This window comes from Conger conger, chromosome 15, assembly GCF_963514075.1.
Source record: "Conger conger chromosome 15, fConCon1.1, whole genome shotgun sequence".
NCBI lineage: Eukaryota > Metazoa > Chordata > Actinopteri > Anguilliformes > Congridae > Conger > Conger conger.
Window position 1 is genome coordinate 26,976,270 of NC_083774.1, and position 17,752 is coordinate 26,994,021.

Sequence of the window (17,752 nt, forward strand, 5' to 3'; positions counted from 1 at the left end):
GAGAGAGGAGGGGGAGGGAGAGAAAGAGATGAGGAGGAAGGAGAGAAAGAGAAGGGGCAGAGTAAAGGGGCTAGGGGGTTATGATTGGCTGAGACCGACAGTAGTGGTGACCATGGCAACTGGGATTCCCTTCAGGAATCTGCCCCCCCCCCCCCCCCCCCCCCCCTCCTATAGAACTCCCAGTGTTGCAGTAGACCCAGAACTTGGTTTAATCAGAGTTGGTTACATTCAGGAGATCAAATATTGCGTGACAAAAACACAACCCTTGAACACATGCACGCACAGGTGCACATACACACACACACACACACACACACACGTACGCTCACAAACACAAATGTTCACACACATGCACACGCATGCATTTCCACGGTCAACTTTCACACAAACAAAACTGCACAGCCACAAACAAGATTGAAAAAAAAACTTTTATTCTGAAATGACCGATCTGTAATAAAAGATGGTTACAGTACTCTCTTCCTAGTTCCTAGATTTCCTTTTTTCAATAAAAATAAATCTAGGTTAAACTCTTGGAGGGAAATGTATTTAAAAAAAAAAAAAACATTCCTTTTGGGGGGCGTGTTCTGTCCAAATTAAGGAGTAAGTGACACTGTGACTGCCCCGCCCATGGCTGCTGTATGCGTGGGTAAAATAATTTTCAATGGCTGTAGATTTGGCTCAATTCTGAGTCCGACCCCCTACGCTGAAGATAGCCAATCACAGTACAGCTGACAAATAGAGTAAGGCAGTTAACACTGAGAAAACTGCTGTATGGAGCAGCGCAGGTGGGGCTGAGGAGATGATGTAATTTCTGTGTGACAACCACAACACAACCACAAATAGCATTGGCACGTAAGTGGTCTTGTTACCGGTTATATTGCAAGAATCCTGCCCCAGATCAGAACAAAATGCAGCCAAGAGGATGGCGGGAGTGTGAGATGAATTGCAGCAGCTATTAGCCTGAACAGGGGAGGTGTGTTTGTGTGTGTGTGAGTGTGTGTGCGTGTGTGTCAGTATGTCTTGTGGCCATATCCCCCCATATCTCTGTGTGGGCATGTGTGTGTGAATGTGTGAATGTGTGTGTGTGTGCCTGTGTGTCAGTGTGTCTTGTTACCATACCTCCCCATATCTGCTTGTGGGCGTGTCCCCCCATGTCTATGTTTGTGTGTGCGTGAGTGTGATGGGGGTGGTGTGGGTTGAGTCTGTCACTCAGTCTGGGCATCATAGTTGGCCCCGCCCGCCTTCTTCAGCTCCTCGCGGATGTAGTCCTCCTCCAGGTCCCGAGCGTCGCTGATCGTAAACTCCTTCGCAAAGTTCTGCAGCAGAGCACAGACGTCACACCAAAAACACTGTGAGTCTGTGTGTGTGTGTACGTCTGTGTGTGTTTCAGTGAGTGAGTGAGTGAGTGAGTGAGAGGGTGAGTGAGCTTGTGTCGGTGTGTGTGAAAGTGTGTGCGTTTACATGTGTTGTGTGTGTGAATGAGGGAGTAAGTGAGCGTGTGCGTTTCAGTGAGTGAGTGAGGGGGTGAGTGCGCGTGTGTGTGAAAGTGTGTGTGAAAGTGTGTGTGTGCGCATGTGTATGTTTGTGTTTGCGTGTATGTGTGCATGTGTATGTTTGTGTTTGCGTGTATGTGTATGTATGCGTGTGTTCAATCAGTGTGCATGAGCACATGTGGCACTGAGAGGCAATATTAGATGCATGTGTGTGTGAGAATGAGAATGAGAGAACAATGCAGGTCTGTGTGTGAAAGGGAGATTCCCATGTGTATGTGTGTAATGGATATGTGTGCGTAATACATATTTGCGTGCATGAATGAATGGTCATGTAAGGGGTATGTGTGTGTGTATATGTAGTGCAATGCGTGAAGCATGTAGCATGCATATGCATATAGTGTGTGTATAGGACAGGTGAATATAGTATGCATATTGTACTGGGCAAATCCATGGTAATTAAAAATGCAGTATATCTGCATAGTAAGGTCCAATAGAGCTACATAAGAGTCCAACAGGGTTATTTGCTCCTGATATATATCAATCTCTCGTATGTAGCTTTATGGAACTTCATCACACAAATATCTGGCAGTTGTAATGTCTGTTACCATGGAATTGCCCTACTGTAGTACATATTTATGTAATGGTATGAAGACACTGTGTGTGAGGGTGTGTGTATGTGTCTGTGTGTAAGTAATACGCGCGGGACTGACCTGTACGATGTCCTTCACCAGCGTTTTGTCAGTGCTGACCTTGGCCCGCTGCAGGCCGCCCACGTTCTCCCCGATCCAGGTGATGAGCGTGAACTTGGCCCGCTTGCTCATGGCATCGCCCGTCATGAGCCGCACAAACGCGAAGATGCGCGCGTCATCTGGGAACAGACAGGGAGGAGGGGGGCCGTCGTCAGTCCGAGAGGACAAGGGGGGGGGGTCAAAGTCGGGTCAGAACGAAGTGCGGTAAACGCTGCCCCAGACGTCTCTGAGGTTTGAGATTGGGGAGGAGTTAAATTAAACTGCAACTCCCAAGAGCCTCTGTCTCCTCTGACTCCACCCCCCTTTTCAGACAGCACCATCTTACTGGCTGTGGCTAACAGCAGACGGTGTGGTCTCAGGTTAGCCTTGTCCTGAGTTTATGTTGGGGCAAAAAGGCTGTGCAGACGTGATCTAATTATTAACTAATTACGACTCATGATTTTACGCTTCTCTTCAGGGGCTGCAGTAATCCAGCTGATAAGAATTCCATCAGGTATTGGTGTGAATTTCCCTCTACTTGTCTGGGGGAGGGGCGCGAGCCAGGTTGCTGTTGGCGACTGGCTGATAAAGCAGGAGCAAGGTCTGCCCTGGGCAAAGCGGCCCCACTTCAAACGACAAAGCTTTTTTATCAGATTTTGAAACTCGGAGGCGTTTGAGCACGAGTGAACATTAACAACGGAGGGAAGTGGATGCCGCCACCGTAACCAAAGCCTGAATGTACCCTTCCCGCAACCACATGACTGCGCGTCTCACTCTCCAGACGAGTCACCTGACCACGCGCAGGAAGCAAGCTTGCCTCGCCGACCCCGCCCCCCCCCCCCCCCAGACTCACACAGCAACCCCACATTAAAGACCTTCCTTCGCAAACTTCCTTCAACTTCAACTGTTTTTTTGCTGACAGCTCAACAAGTTTTTTAAAGATACACAGCTCCAATTATAATGTTAAACACAGCGCACTAATGTCTGTTTCTGAGATACACGCCAAACGTGAATGGCCAGGTGTCATTTTTCACACAAGAATAAGGTTCTTGACAGGACATAAATACAGTTAACCAGGTGGTGTAGGAAAAAAATTGTGTGTGTGAAGTGAGTGAGTGAGGCAGTAACTTCATCCATTCTTGAGCAATACCAGTAGAAATAAGGCACTGGGAGAATGTTCAGAGGAGTCAGGCACAAATAAGTTTGGGGATACGTTCTGCTAGTATTTCTTTCTGCTCCAACTCCAACTCCCAGGTGACCCCCAGGTGACCCCAAAGACAGAGGGGGTAGGAGGGGCTTCTCCTGCCGCTGGACAAATCCATCTGGGATGCATGATGTGATAAAAGCAGTACAAAGACAGTGACATCATACTTTAGCCAGATTACCGTCTCCAGTTCGTACATCTATAAAGCGAAAGCTTGCTTTGTTCTGTCTGAATAGCAGCACGCTGCAGGAGGCTTATGAAGGGACATTTCACCTATCCAAACTTTGCCCATATTATACAATTCTCAATGTTAATGCAAGCCTGAGGATTTATGACTCCAAGATGGATCAAACGTACTCTGTCTCAATAAAGTGCACTCGATTAGAGTTGATTTCCCTTGCTTCCATTATCAATTAAATCTTGAAACCGTAAGATACAGAGACTGCTGGTAATTAAAGATTGTCAACTGGGTTTGGACCAAAGGTATATTGTGTGAATTTAAATGACTAACATATTTAGTAACTTTATGAAAAGAATAGGGAGCTTTCCTTACACGCTGGCGGCCGATGATATAAATATTGTAGGCTACATTCATCCGACACGAGAAGAGACGGGGAGAAAAGAGCCTTAATGTGCGCGTGGCCCGGCCACACCATCGCTGTGGTTACGCCATTGGCTGGAGGAAAGGGGCTGATAGAAGATTATCGTCTCTCGCGCCTATCACATATCCGGAAGAGATCGCACGCAGTGGCACACTTACGGAGAGAAAAACTGAAACCAGACAGGCATACGGATAGTGTTAACGCTTTGGTGACAGAAACACAAACTCGTGTGGGTGTAAGTTTTCAGCGAAGCGAGGGTATTGCCATTTGAACGCGACAGTTTGGCCTATCTTTGCATTGCTAGAATGTAGGCTATCCGTCCCCAGGCACTAGTCACGCAGACATCATAGATTGGACCTAAAAGAGTGTCATAAACCACAAAGGGTAATACGTTCAATGGGTATCGTGGCCATTGATAAAAAAAAATAACGTCATGTCGATATAATCGGCCTACTTACCTGTACACTGTTTCTTAAAGTCTTCATACTCGGTCCCCTGTCCCCCAAGTACAATCTTGGTCCCGTCATACTTAAAGGAAACCCTTGAACGACAAGGCATAAAACATCAAATAGTTGTGAGATAATATCAACCAATAAGGCATAACAGATTAGGCCCCATCAACCACGTCGCGCATTATACTCCTGGACTTCTTAGCAGACCCACAAACCAGGTCGGCCCAGTGCAGAATACGTTCACCAGGAGCTCCAAGTGAGGGGCGGATCCACGCAGCACCATAGCCGCTCCCGTCCCGCTACTTTTATAGTGCTGGCGGCGGTCGGTGGTTTACAGACATGCAAATGCAAGACACGCGTAGATACAGTAACTGGTTTCTCAGATTCCATTTATGCGTAACCGCGAGTGGCAAATAACTGGATTTGATTAAAACACGTAGAACCGAAGGCTATGAATGAACTGAGAACAGCAATGGCATCTTTAATTACCTATTGTCTTCTCTGGCTAGGATGTCGCCCAACGACATAACTTATATGGTGAAAAAATACAATACAATACACACACAATATACACACTCACCAGTTTGTATCTGTGTTGTCGTCTCTGACGAGGTTGTACGCTTCCCTGCACGCTTCCTTGTCGATTTCACTTGCCATTTTCTCGTAGAGGTTTAAGTGGAGAGGGGGACTAGGAATAAATTAACGAGGTGAAATAAGCAACCCCGTCCAAAGGTATGAGAAAGGACGTTCCCAAATCCAGATAGAAGGTACGCGAGTTGTGCAGTGCGGGGCGGGGGAGACTGCGCTATGAGGCGGCGCGGAGCAGGGACCTCTTTTCTCAGCGAGCACAGAAAGCGGATCGTCTCACGGCTCTGTTCATTTCCTACTCTCAGCTTTTTGGGCGTTGGTGATGTTTGTCAATCAGGTTGCCGAACGAGCTGAAACGGGGCCCCACGAGTCACAGATTTCACCTCCTCCTAACGGTCAATCAGGGGATAAAGAGAAATTAAATCCGCCCTCTTCTATTGTCGAAGTTTCACGGGGATTGTCCGCCACCTACAGGATAGTCGTCACACTGAGATGCATCTGTGAAAACTACACAATGCAACGGTTAACGATTAACTCAGACTGTAACTCGCCTATATTTCATAAATTATATCTTTACTGTGTGTTAATCTATTGAATATCCAAAAGAGGATGATAGGTCAATAGCCATACACCTATTTGACAGTTGCATCCAAATGACGTCAGCGTAAATTGTACCTAAACCGGCCTGGATTCTATTCGTATTTGAACAGAATACAGAATTCTAGAGAAAAACAGGTTACCTCTGCTGGAAGTGGTGGTGTTATGTCAGCACAATAGCATAGCAGGGCCATACAACAGCATTCGCAGGATCATTTACCAACTGTGTCCTGATAGCTTAAAGTAGGCCCAATTCTAAAGCAGATTGTACAGAAATTCACGAGTTTCAATCTAGCCTGTTGTGCTTCCAGACTCAGTAGCTGATTACAGTTGTGTTGATTCTATGGATGTGCTGAAGAGAGTGCGCTTTCCTTTAGGTTCCTCAATATGCTTGTCCCTGGTTCTGATTTGCACTTTATTGTACGTCGCTCTGGATAAGAGCTAAATGACTGTAATGTAATGTAGTCCGTTTCATGAATAAATGCACTGCAGTGCAATTGATGTCATACTTAAAGGAAACCCTTGAACGACAAGGCATAAAACATCAAATAGTTGTGAGATAATATCAACCAATAAGGCATAACAGATTAGGCCCCATCAACCACGTCGCGCATTATACTCCTGGACTTCTTAGCAGACCCACAAACCAGGTCGGCCCAGTGCAGAATACGTTCACCAGGAGCTCCAAGTGAGGGGCGGATCCACGCAGCACCATAGCCGCTCCCGTCCCGCTACTTTTATAGTGCTGGCGGCGGTCGGTGGTTTACAGACATGCAAATGCAAGACACGCGTAGATACAGTAACTGGTTTCTCAGATTCCATTTATGCGTAACCGCGAGTGGCAAATAACTGGATTTGATTAACGATTAACTCAGACTGTAACTCGCCTATATTTCATAAATTATATCTTTACTGTGTGTTAATCTATTGAATATCCAAAAGAGGATGATAGGTCAATAGCCATACACCTATTTGACAGTTGCATCCAAATGACGTCAGCGTAAATTGTACCTAAACCGGCCTGGATTCTATTCGTATTTGAACAGAATACAGAATTCTAGAGAAAAACAGGTTACCTCTGCTGGAAGTGGTGGTGTTATGTCAGCACAATAGCATAGCAGGGCCATACAACAGCATTCGCAGGATCATTTACCAACTGTGTCCTGATAGCTTAAAGTAGGCCCAATTCTAAAGCAGATTGTACAGAAATTCACGAGTTTCAATCTAGCCTGTTGTGCTTCCAGACTCAGTAGCTGATTACAGTTGTGTTGATTCTATGGATGTGCTGAAGAGAGTGCGCTTTCCTTTAGGTTCCTCAATATGCTTGTCCCTGGTTCTGATTTGCACTTTATTGTACGTCGCTCTGGATAAGAGCTAAATGACTGTAATGTAATGTAGTCCGTTTCATGAATAAATGCACTGCAGTGCAATTGATGTCAAATTGACAGCAGTGTTTTGAAACAACTTGACAATAGGAACAATCCAACCCTTTCTCACCACCACTAAGCTCCTTGTCCAAGCAATGGTCCTGTCCCGCCTGGACTATTGCAATTCTCTGCTGGCTGGCCTTCCAGCATCTGCCATCAGACCCCTACAACTGATCCAGAATGCTGCAGCCCATCTGGTATTCAATGTTCCCAGACATTCACATGTCACCCCCCTGCTCAGCAACCTCCACTGGCTGCCTGTTATGGCTTGCATCAAATTTAAAACTTTGGTGCTTGCGTACCAGGCAGTTAAGGGATCAGCCCCTGTATATATTCAATCACTTATCAAGACCTGTACACCAGCAAGACCCCTCCGTTCTGCCACTTTGTGCCATTTGGCGCCTCCCCCTAGCCACACCTGTACTTCTCGCTCATGACTGCTGTCTGTCCTGGTCCCACGGTGGTGGAATGACCTCCTGGTGGATGTCAGAATGGCAGAGTCTCTGACTTCTTTCAAGTGCAGACTGAAGACTCATCTCTTCAAGCTAAACCTTTCCCTCCCTAACTCACCACCATGATTAGCCTTATATATGCCATAGACTGTAATGGCACTTATATAGTTGTATAGATATTGTTGTTTTTTGTATTAGCTATTGTATTGTTGTACTCAGGGTATTCTAGCTGCCAACTGTGGTATGCTAGTTTGGAAGCTGATGTATTCTTCAAGGGTTCCGATTGTATCTGTATGGTTACACTAGGACTCGGAACTGTACTGTCCTCTCAGGTCCTCTTCACACTTGTACTTGTGTTTAATCTGCACTTCGTCGTACGTCTGCTAAATGCCATGTAATGTAATGTAATGTAATGTAACACACTCCCATCTCAAGGAGTGTCGACTCAGAACAGGAATCCCACCTCAATTTGTAGACTAAGCTCCAAGTGATCATCAAATCTATGGAGGATATAGCTGTGTAATATGGTTGTATTTCATCGAAATATGACAGAAGGATTAACTGATTGGCTGAGTGAGAGTCACAAAAGACATATAGGTTCGTTATGCAAGTGTAGCCCTGAATCGACTGAAACAGCAGATTCTATGTAACCACTAGATGGAGGTATAGTTCTGCTGTGTGCAATCTGTGTCGTCAGGGTGAATTTTGTTTCATATAAATTCAGACAAATTAACCGACAGGCAGCAAAATAAGAATTAACATAAGTGAGTTCTGCTGAGGTTCCCATGGTATTTTAATAGGTAACTTTGCGGAAAAGCCACTCTGATATTACTCATAGGAAATGTTTGTACTTCATTTGCTCTCATACAGTACACGTTAAGACTGTGAATTACATTTCTGCCGTTGTATACTAGCGTTTGCTTGCTCTTTGATAGACAGAATCTTGAATTTAACCTGTCCAGGTTAAATGTGTGCCGGGGGATGTCGCGTTATATGCCCTGGGGATGTCGAACAAAACGAGTCTCTTGTGAATTGTGCTAATTACATATTACATTGCCCACAGCTTTCACATATACTTTTATTTGAATAATTATGAAGTAGGTTTTACATCAATATGCTCATCCTATCACATTTTCTTACGCGACCGAGCTCTCATTGTTTCGCTTAATTCCTGCATTCTAGTTTAATATTTATGTTAATATGAATGTATTAACGTTGTTTGGACTGTTATAAGATATGTATCTTGTTAGATCGTCTGCCGTCTGTGAGACCCATGGGTCCTCTCATTTATGGAATGTTTCTGAGCACAAAATCGTATGCGAATCGGTCAGCATACTGCTCACTCAGTCACTGAAAAGATGTGTTCTATCAAGTTGATCAGAGCAGAAGATGTGATAAGATTATTCTCGTGTCAGCGATTTCATGTTCATTTGGGACGATTATAGATAGTCTAGGAAATCCACATCTCAGCTTTGGTTACAGGGCATGTTGCACATGCAGTCAGAATCTCCGGGTAGATGCGTGTTCACAGTAGTCTAATAGCTACAAAAGCGCAGACAATGATGACCTCTTTAGAACCCGTGGGAAGAAAAAAACATTAGTTCCTCTATTTCAGGTTCCTCTACTCGGAAACCTGACATTTTGGGCAGTGCACTCAGGAAGGCATAGTTCAATTGAGAAAAATATAACATATATAACAGGGGGGCGCCTGTATCGCCTGTTCTCTTGTATAGCATATATACATGTCCTGCATTAGGAACAAATCCCTGTTAATTAATTAATTGGTCGGCCCCTGCAGTACCAAATCCGTGCCAATCGCTTTACGCACACCCGCCTTCGCGCAGATTATAAATTTGAACTCGCGATGGAAATATACAATTCAATGCCTTTACTTCCAGGTCCCTATTATTCGTACTGGAAGCATAATATGTGGCTCCCAGCACAGTCGATGAAAAACACTGCTTGGTTTGAATAAAAACCAACACCCAATTGGAATATGCGTACTGGAGTAAAACACCCACTACTTACACCTACTACTTACACCTACTGTTGCCCTGCTGACCTTACTTAAATTCATGTTACACCCCCTTACCTCAGTCACATCACTTTTACATTGGCGTATCTTACTTTTACTCGCTTTACTCCTTTACGCTGATTTTATACCTGCTTTTCCCCGACAGAGATTAATGAAGTGATATTATATCGTATATCATCACATACACCTGTATACCTGCACACATTTAGCATGCTAAATGTCCTATACTATCTATAATCGACCCAATACCAAATCCCCAAGCATATAAACACACAGCATGCTAAATGTGTGTGTACCTGTGTGTTGATATGCTTGAGGATTTGGTATTGGTCTTTTGAAGAAAATGTTGCATGTTGCAAAGTCAACATAAATCTCTACCCTATGGCACAATGAACAATTAAAATGTAGCATTGTGTGTGTGTGAGTGTGTGTGTGTGTGTGTGTGTGTGTGTGTGTGTGTGATCGTGTAAGAGCGTCAGTGTGTGTACCTCCAATCTGCAGGGCTGGTTCTGGTCATAGACGAGGTTCCAGCCCATTCTCTAGCTTGGTTGCAAACAGCTCTTCTGCACCACTGAGGGGCGCCAGAGAGTGAGAACTACGGCCTGAAATCACCTGGAGATACACCTGCTCATCATACCACAGCACAATACAGCTCTGCGCCACGCAAAATTTTGCATCGCAATTACTAATATCCAGTATTTTACCAATCATGCTTTTAAGGCACTTTCCAGTGTATGGGTGGCTCCACAGTGGCTAACAGCCTTACATGGCCTTCCGTAATTGCCCAAAGCATCAGCCAAGGAGGGATTGTTTTCGGGCCAGGATGAATCGGGGTACATAGCAGTATTTGGCTGAAATGCAGTTATGTAATACGATTAGAGGTACTTTATATATATATATATATATATATATATATATATATATATATATATATATATATATATATATATATATATATATATATATATATAGTTTCTTTTAAATATCATAATATTTACAAAAATTAGATCAGACACTGCATCACGCAAAATACGTGCAATTAAAATACAATTTACTTTGTTTATGGATCCGATATATTGTGTTACGGTAAGGTCTGTTATCCATCTGCCCGTTGAACACATGTGGTCGTAATTATGCAGCAAAAGTAAGGAACGGTAATACATTGCCCTTCTACATTTACCTGGCATGGGCATGGTTTTGAGGACAGCGTCAGTGGCCGAAGGGCGTGACGGTGCCCCAGCGCTATTTAAAGCCTCCGGTGCAACACGGGCTGCGTAGGCTATCCACTACAACCCACAGCTCGAAACTTTCACAAGTTGAATCAAGTGATTTCTGCTTTGCCAAAAGTATCATCTGGAGGAATTTACCGACATGTCAAATTCGGACAGGGTTGTGCTCGCTCTCGGCGGGACAGGAACGGTGGGCTCCGCGATTGTAAAAGCGCTTCTGGACAAAGGTACATGTGTTGTTATGTGCGTGCTCATAGGTGGGGTACTCACAGAGTACAGAGTATAGTAGTGTAGGCTATGTGTGGTTGTGGGTTTGTGGTGTTTTGGAACTCGCTGAAAGTAATAGTTATCCAGGTATTGCTGACCAATACTGCGCACCAGCTGATGGTCTGTATGATTTTCTTGTCCCACGGTTTTAAGCCCGATGGATCTGCGTCAATATACTCCCGACTCACAGCATCATTCTGGGCGCAGGCGGCTACGCACGTGCCTGCAGTGGACCAGTCTGTGTCGGGGTTCTCTTGGCAAAACCGCCCAAGGAAATCTCGCTTGGCTCTCTACTGCTTGCCATCTCCCACTGTGAAAGCGTGCGCCGCTCATAGCGGGGTGTGTCAATTTGACATTTTAAACGAAACAGTAATTTATGTGGTTTTAATTCAATTCAATTCAATTGACTGGTCCTGGTACTGGTCCTTAGAAAAAACAATATGTGGCTATATAAACTTTAATTCACCAAACATACACTCAGTGAGCACTTTTAGACATAGGGTATTTGTTTTAGATTTATTGGTATTTTGCCACTGTAGCCTATCCACTTAGAGGTTTGATGCGTTGTGAGTTCAGAGATGCTCTTCTGTATACCACTGTTGTAATGCGTGGTTATTTGCGTTACTGTCACCCTCTAGTCAGCTTCGACCAGTCTGGCCCTTCTCCTCTGACCCTTCATTAACAGCATGTTTTTGCCCGCAGAACTGCTGCTCACTGGATGTTTGTTGCTTGTGCGTGAAAACCACAGTTTCTGAGATACTCAAACCACCCAGTCTGGCATCAACAATCATCCCATGATCAAAGTCACTTATATCACATTTCTTCCCCATTCTGACTGTTGGTCTGAAAAACTCTTTACCATGTATGCATGCTTTTATGCATTTGCTTGTATATGTTTGTTGTGTTTGTAACATGTAATGTTCATACATGTCTGTATGACTGCAGTTTATATAATACATGCATACATATAGAGTGTGTTTCAGCGCATATAAGAATGTGTGTACATATACATACATATAGTGGGGTCCAGAATTATTGAGGTCCTCATTGGAATTATGACTGAAGGAGAGTGCTATGGTCAGATGAGACCAAAGTGTAACATTTTGGCTTTACCTACCATCAGCATATTTGGAGGCAAAATGGAATGCATACATGGAGAAACACCTAAGTACCAGGAAATCTTGGCAGAAATTCTGGTTGTCTCTGCGAGGAAGCAGAGTCTTAGTCATAGGTAGATTGTCCAGCAGGACAATGACTCCAAGCATGCATCAACATCCACACAGAAATGGTTAAGTAAACACAACAACCATGTTCTGCAATGGCCATCTCAGTCTCCAGACTTAAATCCCATGAAAAACCTGTGGTCTGAACTGAAATCACTTAAAATGTGTTCTCTAATCATATCACAAATTCTAGGAAAAGACTTGTGTCTGTCATCTTTGCCAGGGGTGTTTACACAAAGTATTAAACCAGGGGTGCCAATAATTGTGGAATGTGTTTTTTGGGGAAATATATTTTTTATTAGAAAAATTAAATATAAATCTAAAGTTTACAGCAGTTTTTGTGAAGATTTATCAGGGGTGCCAGTAATTCTGGAGCCGACTGCATGTATTTGTATAGCACTTATAGTGGGTGTGTGTAGGGTACATGTAGGGGGGTATAATGCAAGTAAGCGTGTAACTACAGATATTTTGGTAGATTCATAACATTGCCAGAAAATAATATCGCTGGAAAGAGTGACTTGACTTGAATGGAGACTGAAACAAGGGTAGTTTTGTAAACCGCACATTCAGATGCATTCCTCAGCACATTGACGAATGTGTGTGTTACATTAAAGTGCAAGAGGAGCAGATCACCCCCAACCTGGTCTACAGTTTGTCTGCAATCTCCTGTTCCAAATAGATACCAACTATTTAGCCAGTTGAACAGATGCAGACACAGATTGTTTAGCCTCTGTGCACCCCATGTCTTTGGTGCTCCCTAGCATGGTTTAGGGTTAATTTAGCTACATGATTTTGAGCTGTTTTGGCCCCAAAACACATTTTTGAAAAGATGCACAGTTCAGCTGTCCTGGACAAAAATTATACTTCTCTACAAATAAGCTATTGAGACCTCTGACTCAAAATGATAGAACATGTATACATTTACATCAGCCATGCATGGCACCCCAGTTACTGTTTACACCACAATAAAAATATTTCCATTCTGGTTTGATTGAGAACTCTTTCTCCCAGTAGAGGACAGTATACGCATTCCCATGGTGTATGGCATGTACAATTGTAAAACTAGAACTGTGAATGAGTGCTGAGTGTACCCCCTGAAATATTTGGCTAAATAGGCATGTTTGTATTAGGGGCCAAGTAGTTTTTAGTATAGGAGCACTGTCGATAAATAAACTGAACAAAGTTAAAGGGTTGTAAGTGGTACAAGTATCTTGCTTCATTTAAGCTATTTCCCAAGTATCTGTGATGCTCACACCTGGATGTACAAATCTTTAAATGGAACACTACATGAGTAGATAAAGATTCGGCAGATTTTGCATCTGCATGTCAAAGGCCACAATAGAATTTTTTATGCTTTTTGTGCTTATTTTGTTTGGTGCCCGCCAAAGATTGCTCTATACAGGAAAAGTGTGTGATGTTTGTAGATCATCCATCCATCCATCCATCCATTATCTGAACCCGCTTATCCTGAACAGGGTCGCAGGGGGACTGGAGCCGATCCCAGCATACATTGAGCGAAAGGCAGGAATACACCCTGGACAGGTCGCCAGTCCATCGCAGGGCACACACACCATTCACTCACACACTCATACCTACGGGCAATTTAGACTCTCCAATCAGCCTAACCTGCATGTCTTTGGACTGTGGGAGGAAACCCACGCAGACACGGGGAGAACATGCAAACTCCGCACAGAGAGGCCCCAGCCGACGGGGATTTTAACCCAGGACCTCCTTGCTGTGAGGCGGCACTGCTACCCACTGCACCATCCGTGCCGCCTGTTTGTAGATCATGTAAAATGTTTTTTTTTAATGTGTCAGGTATGATTTGTGCGTGTCTGTAAAAGTATTTGTTTGTATAGAGCATGCATAACTCACACTTGTGTATGTGTGTGTTTGCTGTGTTTGCTGTGTGTAGGTTCCAGAGTGGTGGTTGTGTCCAGAGACAGTAACAGACTGGAGAAGCTGAAGAGCTTTGTCACTCCATCCAGCAAAGGCAACCTGATCACACTGGAAGGGAATGTGGGTAAGGGAGACCCCACCCTGTAAAACCCCACCCTATACAAAGCCACCCTGTAAAACCCCATCCCATAATCCACACCCTGTAAAACCACAGCCCTATAATCATATAATACAGTATTTCACGATAAGCTCGTAGAAAAGCTTGGTTTCTCTCGCTCTCTCTCTCTCTCAGGGTCGGAGGAGGATGTAGAGAGGGTGAAACAGGCCGTGGTGGAGGCGGCGGGGAAGCTGACGGACGTCGTGTCGTCTCTGGGCTTCAGCTGGTGGCAGGGCGGGCCCCCGCACACCCAGACCCTCAAGGAGCTACACTGGGTGAGGGTTCGACCAATCACAGCCGCAGCTCCGCCCCCCCGCTCACACGCATGGGCCAATAATTACTCATGCATCCATTCCTCTCTCTCCATTAGGTGCTGGAGACTCTGATACTCAGCACCTTTGTGTCCTGGAAGGCCTTCTTCCCCCTGATTAGGGACAACCCCAGCAGCACCTATACCTTCATCACAGGTGAGCTTCCACTGTTATCTAATCCCCGCCCACACCGCTCCCGGACAGACATGGGTTAAATACATCATTGTTTTAGATTCAAATACTTTTCTATGCTTTATTGAGCTTGTGTGATGTATTGGAACCTTTGAAATACTCTGATAAAGTACAAACCCCACCTTCTGGTCCTCTTGGTTGGCTCAATTGCATCAAACAAGATCAATCGAGCACAGAATTGTACTTGAATCCAAAACAATTACGTATTTGACCCAGGTCTGCTTCCTGTCAAAGACAGTGGCCTGATCCCACCCACGCCAATCAGAAAGAAGCACTGTGATGAGTAGTTGGGATTCTGTGCTGCGATACTTTCAGTGACAGGCGGAGTGGTGCATTAAGCTCTGTGACTGTCGATCATAGGAAAGGTTCTGTGGTGCAGTGACTCTTCCTATGCTGCAGGGGGCGCTGGCAATAAGCTGTTGATGCCAGGGACGGGGTTCCTGACAGTGGGGGCAGCGAGTGCATTGGCATTCTGCCACGTCGTGCGGGAAGAGTACCCGGAAGTGCCCTGCAAAATCAACCAGGTAATCATCCATCCTCCAACATAATAAGAATAACCACCAGCATGGGGCACATAGGCTATCTCTCATCATTCATCTTTAACCCTATCCACTTTGCCCCTTTGTGGTTGAGTCATTGATATCTCAAATTAATGTTACCATCATATTTAAACATTCACTGAGTACTTTATTAGGTATTTATTAGACTTCTACTACTGTAGCCTATCCACTTAAGAGTTACGATGAGTTGTGTGTTTACAGATGCTCTTCTACCACTGTTGTAATGTGTGTGTTTTTTTTACATTACTGTCACCTTTGGACCTTCTCCTCTAACCTCGCTCATTAACAATGCATTTTTGCCCGCAGAACTGCTGCTCACTGGATGTTTTTCTTTTTTCATCATGTGAAGTAAAACACACAATCACTAGATGCACCTGAAAAAAAGAGTTATGTGCTAATAGTTCACCACAGTTATCCCCTTAAGTATCACCCCTTTTCTTGACATAAACTTGAAAACAGCAAATAAAATGGTTACTTTTCTTGAACCCTTTTGACTACAGGCATAATCCTGGTCTCTTCTGAAATGTAACCCTTTAGGGTTACACAGTGATAGAGGAACTTTTATTCTCACTGAAAAGATTTTATGTTTTTTAATGGATACAGATTATGTGGCTGTGGCTGATGTTAGAAACACAATGGAGCCACAGCCACAACACTGTCCAATTTCAAATTTGATTAAATTAGCATTCTGCATTGTTTTTTCTAAGCTATGTCTAGGCAGTTTTCCAAAAATTCTGCATTTCGCATACTAAATTATACAACACTTTATCCTGTTTGCAATTTTCTCTGCCTGTCACCCTATATTGTATACTTATATATTCATTGAGGTTTATTGATTGATGTTTTTGTCAAATAACCAACCCCCATCAACAAGTCAAACACATTCCACAATTCCACATAGTATTCATTATTCGAAAGCAGGCTGGCTCCTTATTTATAAGCTCACTGAATAATAATACAATATTTTGAGAATGTATTTTCGATGCTCACCCTCTATTGTGGAGTCACCTCTAAGGTGTTTTCACTGTCTTCCTGATAAATGTCACGAGAGATTCCTTGGAAGTCCTCCAAAGGAAGTCTTCTATTTGTAGGCAATCATTTTTTTGTTGTAAAATGTCAACCTTTTTTGGCATAAAATCTCTTGCCGAAGTGCAACAGTCTCCGCATGCGTATTGAAAATGCTACGGTTTTGTTGCGCAGGTGAAAAAATGCTGTGTAGTTTTATGCAAGTCTAACAAACTATATACCGTTGGAAACGTAATGTCACTAAAATTCTCTTCAGCCGTCACTTCAATAACATGCACGTAGTCCATTCTTTGCTGGACAGAATTTATACTGTAGTATATTGCGCAATGTTGGGGCAACTGCATTACGGTTATTGGTCAGAGAAGCTTGTACTTGATTGAGCTCGTGGTGTTCCAGAGTGCCTATACAAAATGTAGATAATTGCACTACTAAGTACTTTGGTAGAAGTATGCAATCGTGAAACAACAATGATAATTCCTCCAAAGACATTCTAAGTAAACAATGGACATTCTATCGATGTTTCTCGGTGCTGGCACGTTTTTTGGAATTAGGAACTATTATGCATTTGGTTGGCTGGACTCTTGCCATGAAAAGGACACTAACATTACCAAACAGTATGTGAATTTCCAAAGTGCAGAGGTCCCCCACACTTGTTTTGCCACCCGCATGTTGCAAAATAAGGTACAGTTGCCGCTAAGGCAATGGCATCTTAAAATAGGTTACACAGATGGAAACATGAGTTTTAACGCTTTAACAGTATGTCCTTTTACCATAGTCATTGAAAATTGCATCATGGAAAAAGGACAGCCCTGCACTCAGCCCAGATGGTGCAAAAAATTACTGTCACTTAACCAAAGATTATTTTACATGCAATACATTTTTTACACCAAACGTAGACAAATTTGACTGAAGCCAGTTCAGAGCATTATGGACTGAAATAGGACACAGCCAAGATTTTGTCTCTGATTGTGAAATATGCTTGCTTTCCAGAACACCCCAGCTGTTATAAACTGTAATTAGTTGCATCAGTGAGCAGATGTACGTGTAGGTTTGGTTTTGCTCTGAACTGGATTCTTTGTTGAAGTTCAGGATTGTTTGACCCTTGACCTCTCCCCCCTCATCCAACTCCACAGGTGATAGTCAACGCAGGTGTGGCCCCCCCAGACCGCATGGCTCCCGGTTACCTGAATCACCTGGACCTGGGGGAGACAGTGGCTGCCCTGGTGGAGAGACAAAGCTCGTCCCACAAAGTCTTTAATGTCGAATGTCCCACTGACCTCAAAGCCATCCTCCTGGAGGGCAATGTGTAG

At 43.9% G+C, this 17,752-nt stretch overlaps 2 protein-coding genes across 2 annotated transcripts; one reads left to right on the top strand and one right to left on the bottom strand.

Annotated features, from left to right (window-relative positions):
- Positions 1 to 414: 414 nt before the first annotated feature.
- LOC133111533 (coactosin-like protein) lies at positions 415 to 5,464 on the bottom strand. Its single transcript, XM_061221973.1, has 4 exons — positions 5,060 to 5,464; positions 4,486 to 4,568; positions 2,204 to 2,361; positions 415 to 1,316 (listed from the first exon to the last, which is right to left on the bottom strand). Exons 1-4 carry the CDS (start codon positions 5,134 to 5,136, stop codon positions 1,206 to 1,208), a joined length of 429 nt encoding a protein of 142 aa, XP_061077957.1. The 5' UTR covers positions 5,137 to 5,464; the 3' UTR covers positions 415 to 1,205.
- A 5,454-nt stretch (positions 5,465 to 10,918) lies between these two features.
- LOC133110969 (uncharacterized) lies at positions 10,919 to 17,752 on the top strand. Its single transcript, XM_061221095.1, has 6 exons — positions 10,919 to 11,034; positions 14,213 to 14,320; positions 14,489 to 14,628; positions 14,724 to 14,820; positions 15,256 to 15,380; positions 17,576 to 17,752. Exons 1-6 carry the CDS (start codon positions 10,950 to 10,952, stop codon positions 17,750 to 17,752), a joined length of 732 nt encoding a protein of 243 aa, XP_061077079.1. The 5' UTR covers positions 10,919 to 10,949.